Below are 10,705 nucleotides of genomic sequence, written 5' to 3'. Positions count from 1 at the left end.
ATAAAATTGACTCGTTTAGTTAGTATTTTAAAATTTATAAAACCACATCTATTTAGCATTCTTGCATTATTTTCAGTGTCTATTAATTATAATATAAATAATTATTTGATACAAGAACTACCTATTAATATAATTATTTATAATTTGACTTAAAAAATAATTAATAATACCTTACTAAGTTAAGAGTTTTAATTTTTCTATAAAGGCCCAAAATGATGATAAGAAAAGCCCAAGCCCTACTCCCATTCTTACATGGGCCAGACTAACACTAAGGTATTTATTAGACCCAACTTATAATCCCCAATTTTAGAATTTAAATACAAGGGAAAAACGAGAGAAGAAAATCCCTAATTTGTTTACTTGCTAGCTTATTCTTCTTCTTGCAGCCGACAAATCGAGTTTGGGATTTGGGAATTTGCGATTGGGAATTTCAAGTTACCAAATTTTCGGCCAAAGCTTGAGAAAAAATGACTGATTACGAAGAACCACGGTATCAAGGAAACGGAGATAACCTCGAAAACAGTTATGGCGGAGGTTCTTCTCCTAAGTCTCGTTCCGACGATCAAAACGATTCTAAATATCAGGTTAGATCTCGACAAATTCAACTTTATTTCGTCTGTTAAGATTTTTAATTGTTTCTTCAAGTTCTTGTTTGAAGGAACTTCTAAGGAATTTGTGTGGTTTTGTTGGATTTTTTACCACGTAAAACCTTGAATTTATTGTTTGTTAGCTTTGGGGAAATCACAATGGGAAATCATGAACGGATAAGCTAAAAATATCAAATGTGCAATATGTAATATGATTTTATTTTTAGATTGAACTATCACTTCATCATTAGTGTTTTAATAATCTATCTTGATTATACTTTGCGTCATTTGTCTTTCCTTTTCAGCAAACCTCTTAAGGAGTAAATAGAATATAGAAAAAATGCTAGCTAGCAATTGGAGCCCTAAATTTTAATGGGAGTTTTTCCAAGGCTCTATTTTTTCTTCGAATTAGGTTTATTTGTTTATCCGGAAATTTGGCTAGTTTGACAGATAGCATTTTGAATTTCTTGTAGTACTTAGTTTTGTACTAACTTCAAGCATAAGCATTAGAAAATGATGCATATATTGTAAAATCTAGAGTTTTCTTTTCTTTCTTTCCTTTTTTTTTACAAATCAGTTTTTTAAAACAGCATGAGCTTCTCAGAATTCAAATTACATATTATGCTTCAGTTTTATCGTTCCTGTTTTTATCCTGTATGACTGGGGGGATAGGAGGAATTAGAACCGGGTTTTTTGGGTCAGGCAATCCTGTATGTTTATATCTCCATCTACTATGTTTTGCTGACGTTTGTTCTTATTTTAGATATTGAGTATTTACATATACAGATGTTCAGTTCTATTTTTCTCATTGAATTTGGCTAGTTGACAGGTTGTCTTTTCAATAAAATTTTACTGCTTAGATTTGTTCTAGGCTAGGGTTTTTCTTGGAAAATAGTTTTCTTGATGTGAATTTTATGCCTGTTCTACATTTTGGATTTTAGTGTTATGGATTACATGCAACTCTCCACATTTGGTCTCTTAGTGATATAAGATAAATGCAACCTTATCTATTTCTTGTATGGGTCTCAGGATTATGAGAGAGAGTCTTCTAAAAGCAGGGAAAAGGAGAGAGAGAAAGGGCGTGACAAGGAAAGGGACAAGGACCGTGATCGCCACAGGGATAGGGATAGAGATAAGGATAGGGATAGGGACCGAGAAAAGGATCGTGATCGTGAACGCCATCACAGAGATCGTCATAGGGATCGTAGTAGGGAACGCAGTGAGAGAAGGGATCGAGGAAGAGATAGGGATGATGATGATTATTACCGCAGTCGAGATAATGACAGGTAATTTCTGCTTTAATATTAATTGTTTTGATCATTGCTTTTTTCTTCTTGTTAATATAGGTTAATGAGTTATTTTTTGCTCAAATGTTATTTACAGAAGAAGGGACTATGATAGAGACAGGGAGGATAGGCATAGGCGCCGGTCAAGGAGTAGATCTGAGCGCAGATCAAAGTCAAGATCTCCTTCTCGGTCTCGGTCTCGCTCACGCTCACGCTCAAAGAGGTAGATCATGAAGAACTTGATTATAAGAAAAAATTGTGTGGTTGCAGTTATATATTCTGGTTTCTGGTATGCTAACTTCATTATTTTGCTGCAAAAGGATTAGTGGCTTTGACATGGCCCCTCCAGCTTCAGCAATGTTAGCTGCTGGTGCTGTGGCAGCTGCTGCTGCAGGTACATGTTCCTTTCATAAAATTTAATATTGTTATACATGGTTAACTGTTATTTTTGTTTTTGGATGATCTAGTGTGGAAAGTTCGTATCAAAATACTGGTCTGGTTTTGGTAAGCTGTATTTTTTCTTCTGTTTTGTATATATTGCCTTTTAAGCAGTGACCTTTGGGAAGCTATAATATTGTTTTAAATTTTTTTACTTAGTGAATAATTCTGGAACTGAGAGGGTTTTTGGTTTTGTCTTCTGTTTGGTGTTTGTTTGTTTGTTTCTATGTTTCTGTCTTTGTTTTTAAGAAGGCAATGGCGTGAGCCGACTTCTGTAGCTTTTATGTACAAGGAGGAATCAATGCACCCGTTTTGATGGTATTGTACGTCTTCAACTGGCAACTATTGCCTGTTTTGGTAGTCTTGCTAAATATTTCCTCCAGATTTTGCTTGTGATGAATTCATTTTTCAATCTCTAAAAATGCGAGAGGTTTGCATATGCTATGGAAATGAAGCATAAAAGTCCTAATGCTAAACCCACTGCTATAGAATTCTGACTTTGATTTATAACTATGTCCTCATATGAAATATGAATTTCATTTCAGGGCAGATTCCGGGGACAACTAACCCAACCATACCTGGAGTGTTTCCTAACATGTTTCCTATTGCAACTGGACAGGTATATATTGCTCTCTACACCTGATATTTATGAGCTTGCTTTCTTGCCTGTAACTTCATTTAATTTTGGTTTTCTGCAGCCATTTGGTGCTCTCCCAGTTATGCCAGTTCAGGCAATGACTCAGCAGGTTGGATGGATTATGCATGCAATGTAGAATGCACCTTTCTTTAGAAAACATTATCTTGCATTACAGAAATTATTGATTTTATCTTGTGATTTCAGGCTACTAGGCATGCTCGTCGGGTGTATGTTGGAGGGCTTTCTCCTACTGCTAATGAACAGGTTCCACCTTACACTGTTGTACCATTTATTGCCATTATGATTGCAAATGGAGCCAATACTGACCCTTAATGTTTATATAATAGTCTGTTGCAACTTTCTTCAGCCATGTTATGGCTGCAATTGGTGGAAATACTGCTGGTCCAGGTATACTTGGGGGTTTTCTATATATTACATTACCAAGCTACCTGCCTTTTTTTTCTTCTATATCTGCTCATTGTTTTTTGTTATGTATTCAGGGGATGCTGTTGTTAATGTCTACATAAACCATGAAAAGAAGTTTGCTTTCGTAGAGATGAGATCTGTAGAGGAGGCTAGTAATGCAATGGCCTTAGATGGGATTATCTTTGAGGTAATTTTAGTTTCTTTTTGGGTCTTGATGCCAAATCCTTTATATAGTTGTGCTTACATTTTTTGCACTTTCAGGGAGCACCTGTGAAGGTGAGGAGACCTAGTGACTATAATCCGTCGCTTGCTGCAACACTTGGTCCAAGCCAGCCCAATCCGAATCTAAATCTAGCTGCTGTGGGTCTAACTCCAGGTTCTGCTGGCGGGCTTGAGGGCCCCGACCGCATATTTGTTGGTGGGCTTCCATATTACTTCACAGAAGCACAGATTAGGGAGTTATTGGAGTCTTTTGGGCCTCTTCGAGGTTTTGATCTAGTAAAAGATAGAGAAACCGGGAACTCTAAAGGCTATGCATTTTGTGTTTATCAAGACCTGTCAGTTACAGATATTGCTTGTGCTGCTCTAAATGGAATTAAAATGGGTGATAAAACGCTCACTGTTAGGCGAGCAAACCAGGGTGCTACCCAGCCTAAACCCGAGCAAGAGAGTATACTCCAGCATGCACAGCAGCAGATTGCTTTGCAGGTTAAGTTTAGATATTATTCTTTTACTAAAATCTTATAACATCATTTCCCTTGCAATTTCGGGTGTTATTAGGTACATCTAATTTGCTTATTCTTTTTTCTTTTTCAGAGGCTAATTTTGCAACCACAAGGTGTGCCGACAAAGGTTGTGTGTTTGACTCAAGCGCTTAATGTTGATGATCTCAGAGATGATGATGAGTACGAGGACATTGTGGAAGATATGAGACAAGAGGGTGGAAAATATGGTAAAATCCCTTCTTAAACAATCTGATACCCTCTTTTTAACATGTGTACTCTCTTATCTATTTTTATTAATTTCTTTTATTTTCTTGTGTTTATATTTCTGTTTTACAGCACTTTCTTGTTCTACATTCTGCTATAAAGAATCAAGCCTAACATACTCAGACAGAAGACTTGCTATATCCCTCTAATATATTTGAATCTGCTTTCTCTAACCTATTCTTTTGGGATAAATGTGTTTTTTTCCCTCTTTCTGGAATTGAAATTTTTACAGAAAATATGACTTATATTTGACACTACTTTCTCTAACCTATTCTTTTGGGTAAAAATGTATCTTTTTTCTCTTTTCTGGAATCGAAATTTTTACACGAAAAATGCAGGTGCATTGGTGAATATTGTCATCCCACGCCCAAATCCGAATGGAGAACCTGCCCCAGGTGTCGGGAAGGTCAGTATTGATGCTTTTTACATTTTCTTCTGTGGTTTTCTAACTTTCTGTTTAAGTACTGCTATCTAATACTCGTTGGTCATGGTATGGGGATACGATCTTCCAAAATCTCCAAATAAATGGAAAAACTTGGACATATCTATGTTGGATACATACCCGTGGCCAACATTTACGCCCAAGTCCAAGTAACCTAGTATATTTTTTTTTCTTTGGTTTGTAGTTATTTGATCATTGTCTTGTCTTCATCTTATCCATGGTATTGGCAAGTGAATGCATTGACTTGGTCATTTCTACTCTATTCAAACTCCTGATGTTACTGTAATTCTCCGGTGCAATTAGGTATTTCTGGAATACTCGGATGTTGAAGGTTCCAAAAAGGCTCAAGCTGCAATGAATGGTCGGAAATTTGGTGGAAATCAAGTTATTGCCGTCTACTATCCAGAAAACAAGTTCGCACAAGGGGAATATGATGGCTAATGTAGAGATATAAAATCATCATAGCATTGTGCTTGTACTGATTCTATGTTTTTGTCTGATCATTATCTGGTTCCTAAGGAATTTTCTAGTGGCAACCTGTGGACGAACTTCGGAATTTGACAGTGAAACATATCATGTCATAATACGTCAAAACTAGTTTAGATGAATGTGTTGTTTAATGATTTTTTGAGCCTTTGCTGCGTGAATTGCATTTTAAAACTGCAGTGGAACCAAATGCAGTGAAAAAAGTACTTAAGATCAAAGTGTGTTGTACTGTTGTCGAAAGAGGTTTTGGAAAATAAAATGTTAATTTTAGGGATGATGCTGTGAAGTGAAAAAATATGCATTGATATTATGATATTTTAGTAAAACTATAAAAAATAATTGTAACTTATTATTAATATCTTGATATTTGAATAATTAATATTAATTATTAGTAAATTTTAATTTAAATATATAAATTACATTTTAAATATAAAAAATTATGTTTAAAAATGAATTTTAATAGAATAAAGCATAAATTCATTAGATTAATTTTCATAAAATAGAGGTGAAGTTTATAATCAAACCTAATTAGTTAAGTAAATATATAACACGTATATATAATTAAAATCAATAAAGCTGATTGATTTAAATATCATTGTACCATTAAATATTGGCAAATAACCATCTTGGCGAGAGAAACAGTTCGTGACAACCTTCTCACGGCGGAAGAGGTAGATCATTTGGAACGTAGCACTAAAAAAATTAAGGCAGCAATCAGAGATGCTCTTGGTAGTTAGAGGATCGGTTCTCGATCCTTTAAAGATTCACTGTTGGAGTCAAAAGTTTTCCCTGTTTTTTGTTGTACTTCTTTTGCGGTGGATGAGGATGATCAAGACTCGGATAAGGAGAGTCGAGAAAATCTGAATGGAGTGGAAACTCTTCCTACAATACGTATTGGTAAAAATATTTAGAAGGAACTGCGCAGGCCCTGGCATCAAGCACTTATTACCGAATTACTCGGTAAAACAATTTCCTTCAACTCACTATTGGAATAAGTTTCAGTTCTTTGGCGTTTGGATGGGATTTTGAATTCATCGACTTGGGTTATGGATTTTATGCGGTCAAGTTTGAGAAACAGGAAGACAGATTCAAGGTGATGATTGAGGGCCAATGGAAAATTATGGACCATTATTTGACGGTTAAAAAATGGAAGCCAAACTTTCATCCCGAAACAGCAGTTGTGTCGTCAACAGTGATTTGGATTCATCTTCCTGGTTTACCTTTGGAGTATTTCCATGAATCGATGTAGGAAAGCTTGTGGGGAAACCAATCAAGGTTGATTCGAATACATCTTTGGGGACTCGAGGCAAGTTCGCTGGAATATGTGTGGAGGTTGATTTGTCAAAACCTTTGTTGTCGCAAGTACGTATTGGTAACTTTGCTCAAAACATCGAGTATGAGGGTCTCCATACTGTCTACTTTTCTTGTGGTTGTTTTGGTCACCGTTTGGAATCCTGCTCTCATCAAGCGGCACAAAAGGAGCAGGTGTAGCCGGAGGCTGTGGCCACGACCCACGGTGACGGAAAATTTGGTCGACGCTGATGGTCCAAAACGTTATGGGCCGTGGATGTTGGTTAAAAGAAACCCGAGTGAAGGCAAGAAACACCAGCAACAAGAATTTAGGGATGGGGCGTATTTCCAGGGATTCTAATAAATTTGAGATTCTCATGGAGGAGAATAATCAGGAGATTGAAGCTCTTTAAGGATATCCGAATTGGGTCAGAGGATATCATGGCCGCTATTAATGTGGGGACGGGGCAGAAAAATAATGGGTCGAGAGTTGGGCCTTACAGAGTGAGAGAATGAAGGCCTCAGCATGGGCGGATTACTTTACAAGAATGGTTGGACAGAGTTTTGATCAATCCGGAAGCTCTGAATTATTTTGCAGAGATGAGTTTGCTTAATATTATATGCCACGGATATATTTTGATCGCCACCCAATTCTTCTTAATACTTTGGGTCGTTATGTCCTTTCTAAGAGACTTGCGGCCTTTTAGATAGAAAGCTGCCCGGCTTACTAGTATGGACTTTAAGGAAATCTTCACGAGAGAGTGGATGGAAAACTCGAGCAGTGTTGCACATGCCATTGAAACTGTCACTAGGGCTATTAAGGAGTGGAAGTCCTCTTTTGGTAATATTTTTGGTGAGGAAACAGTCATTGATCAAAAGGTCGCAGGGTATTCAAAATTCACCTCTGTTGTATATTTTCTTATTATTTGCAACAATTAGAAGCAACTCTTAATACTGAATACCAGATCATTTTGACGCAAGAAGAATTATTGTGTCTTCAGAAATCTCTTTTAGACTGGATTTCTAAGGGTGAATGGGACACTCGATTTTTTCACCTTACAACGTTGATGTGACGAAGTCGAAATAAGGTGTTGGGTTTATTCATTGATGATTCTTGGGTAACTAACCAAAGAACTATCATGGAACATGTGGTAAGTTACTCTGATCAACTCTTTGCTAGGAAGCAGGTATCGTCGTTACCTCGTGATTTTTCTGATTTTCAACCCTCACTTGGTTTCGATAAAAGAGGTTCGTAATAGCCTTTTTTCCATTAAAAAACTGAAAGCTCAGGGTCTGGATGATATTCAACCAATCTTTTATCAAAAGCATTGGGATTCGGTGAAAGATTCAATATTTGAATTTGTCAAGGGGGCATGGAATGCGGGTACTTTGTTATCATTCCTAAAGTAGCAGCAATAGATAGAATCTCTTTGTTCCGACCTATAAGCCTCTGCAATACTTCCTATAAAGTTTCATCTAAAACGGTTGTCAATCGTCTCCGTCCAGTATTACAACATCTCATTAGGGAGCACAACTGATAATATTTTGGTGACACAGGAAGTGGTTCATTCGATGATGAATATGAGAGGAATTTAGGGGGCGATGTTCTGAAGGTTGATTTGCAAAAAGCTTATGATAACGTCGACTGGAGCTTCCTCAAGTTTGTCTTGATTGAATTTGGTTTACCGCACCATCGTATTGATTTGATCATGTTTTGTGCGCAAGCTAGCAAAATCACCCCGATTTGGAATGGCCAAGTGACTTCAGAATTTTCTCCTCAACAAGGCTTGAGACAGGACGACCCACTGTCACCATATCTCTTCATTATGGTGATGGAAAAGTTGTCACACATGATATTCGATAGAGTCAGAAGAGGTAGTTGGGTGCCTTTTAAAGTCTCTAGACGAGGTCCCCGAACCTCACACATTTTTTTCCGCTGATGATTTATTGCTTTTTGCCGAAGCTAGTGTGAACCAGTTGAGCATCATCCAAGGCTGCCTACATGAATTCAGTGCCGCGTCTGGATTATCTATAAACTTCTCCAAGTCTAAACTGTTTGTTTCCCCTAATTACAGCATGTTGCAGCTCCTTCATTGAGGGCTACTTGTGGTATTCCGCTTGCTAATGATTTAAGAAAGTGTCTTGATGTACCGATTATTCAGGCTTGTGTAACGAAAGAGACTAACACGCATATTCACAATACTTCGGCTTTAAACAGGAGTTTCCAAATAGAGCAAATGAGGTAAAATTTTCTCCACTTGAAAATCGTATTGATAGACTAACTTCTCTTGTTCAACAATTGACCATAGGAAATTCTCAATAAGTGCAAACTTGTAGGAATGGGATTCATAATTATTACAGTTATTACACTAATGTGTACCCCACATTCCAAGAAGATCTCTATGAGCATATTAAAGAAATTAGAGGATTTTTCAATTGACCACAATAAAGATATGATCCTTATGTCAATACTTATAATCATGAATGGACGGATTATCTCGATTTTAGTTATGAACCAAGTCCACATACTCCCACGCAATTGTTGTGTTCAAAGCAAGTCTCTTGAGGTTATAGTTGAAACTCTCACTAATATAGTTCAACGTCTGCAAGCAAATATGGAGAACCATCCAAAAAATAGAAAATCAAATCAATTAACTCGTAATTTTATTGAGTGGATTAGAGTCTCAAGATAAGGAAACTGAAAAAGAGGTGGTCACTCTTGAGAAATCAACTATCAACCTAATAGCAAAGAACTAAAATCATTCGTGATAAAATCACCTTCCCTAGAAAGTCGAAGAGAAAATAGAAGATGAAGTCACAAGGGAAGAGATTAAGGATGAAATAACAGTGCAAGATGATAACTATTTTGTTGAGCCTGTGCACTAGGATTTTATCATTGTTCCAAATAGCTTTAAGCCTAATAAAAATCGAGAATACTAAAATTTCTTCCATGAATTTTTTATTTTTTATTGCTCGATTTATTTTTAACCATTTTTCACTTTCTATAGGTTATGTCAAATTGTAACACCCCAAACCTGGCCTATATGTTATGGCCGAATCTGACAATATCACATTAAAGTTTTTTTTCGAAAAATACAATTCCATTGAAAAGCCCGTTTTATGTTAAACCTCTTTGTGATCTTAACGAAAATTTAGGATGCCTCGTTCATTATTAAAACTCAAGTTGTTTAGCAAAGGGTTAATCATATTTGTAGGACCCAAATTTTGCCTGGGCCCAACAAGGAGAGCCTAAAACACCAAATAAGTTAACAGTTTAATTAGCACCCCATTAAACCAACCACTAACTCCATCACCCCACTTGCCTGCAAAAAGAAAGAGGCAATCGGTTAGCAAACAAGTTGTAAAATTTGGCTATAAAAGCCATTCAAAACCATTGTAATCGGGGGTTCTGTTTTTTGAAGAAAAAAGGAGAAGGATTCGAATACAAGAAAAAGAGAGACTTTCAATACAAGAAATACACGAGATTAATCAAAAATCAAAATAAATGAGGTGTTTTTTTCGTCTATTCTCGTTTTAAGTTCTTTGTTTATTTTATTTTATCTTTCAATTTTATTTTATTTTTTTTTACATACGAAAGTAAAAACAAAGGGGAAGAAGCTTACCCATTTTAAAATTGCCAAAAAAAGGGTTTTTTTAGGTCCGATCGTTGTGTACGGTGGTGCCAACGGCGGCGCGTGGAGGTCCGGTGACCGGAGTAAGGCCGGACCGATGTTTTAGAAGGGAGAGAGAGTGTGTTATTTTTAATATTATTATTACTTTTACTATTATTCTATATACTATTACTATTTTCTTTTTTATTATTATTAGTAGTAACGTAATAGTGTTTTTATTATTTTATTATTATTTTTACCTTTTTATTACTATTATTATTAACCTATTATTATTATTTTTATTAATATAGTTTTATTTTCTTTTTTTATATTGTTATTATTATTAGCACGTATATTATTATTATTAATGTATCATTGTTATTTCTATTTTATTATTACTTTTATTACTATTGTTTCTATTATTATTATTTTCATTACTTCCATTATTACTATTATTTTCTTTTATCATTATTGTTTCCTATTATTATAAATATACTATTATTACTATTTTTT

The 10,705-nt window shown here is 35.7% G+C and overlaps 1 protein-coding gene across 12 annotated transcripts; it reads left to right on the top strand.

Annotated features, from left to right (window-relative positions):
- Window positions 1-303: 303 nt before the first annotated feature.
- On the top strand, window positions 304-5,413 carry LOC107957409 (splicing factor U2af large subunit B). 12 transcript variants are annotated; one of them, XM_016892923.2, is made up of 13 exons: window positions 309-584; window positions 1,617-1,873; window positions 1,971-2,096; window positions 2,200-2,267; window positions 2,857-2,930; window positions 3,010-3,057; window positions 3,153-3,212; window positions 3,296-3,356; window positions 3,449-3,561; window positions 3,636-4,082; window positions 4,191-4,326; window positions 4,702-4,769; window positions 5,109-5,413. In XM_016892923.2, the coding sequence occupies exons 1-13, from the start codon at window positions 468-470 to the stop codon at window positions 5,244-5,246; spliced, it is 1,713 nt and encodes a 570-aa protein (XP_016748412.1). In that variant the 5' UTR covers window positions 309-467; the 3' UTR covers window positions 5,247-5,413. The 12 variants fall into 12 exon arrangements, with proteins under 12 accessions (XP_040968292.1, XP_016748412.1, XP_016748411.1 ...); XM_016892922.2 differs by having other exon boundaries at window positions 2,194-2,267; XM_041112356.1 differs by having other exon boundaries at window positions 2,188-2,267.
- Window positions 5,414-10,705: the final 5,292 nt, after the last annotated feature.

Source organism: Gossypium hirsutum, chromosome A05 (assembly GCF_007990345.1).
Source record: "Gossypium hirsutum isolate 1008001.06 chromosome A05, Gossypium_hirsutum_v2.1, whole genome shotgun sequence".
Lineage (NCBI taxonomy): Eukaryota > Viridiplantae > Streptophyta > Magnoliopsida > Malvales > Malvaceae > Gossypium > Gossypium hirsutum.
The sequence above is the reverse complement of the archived record's forward strand: the minus strand, read 5'-3'. Positions and strand labels throughout refer to the sequence as shown.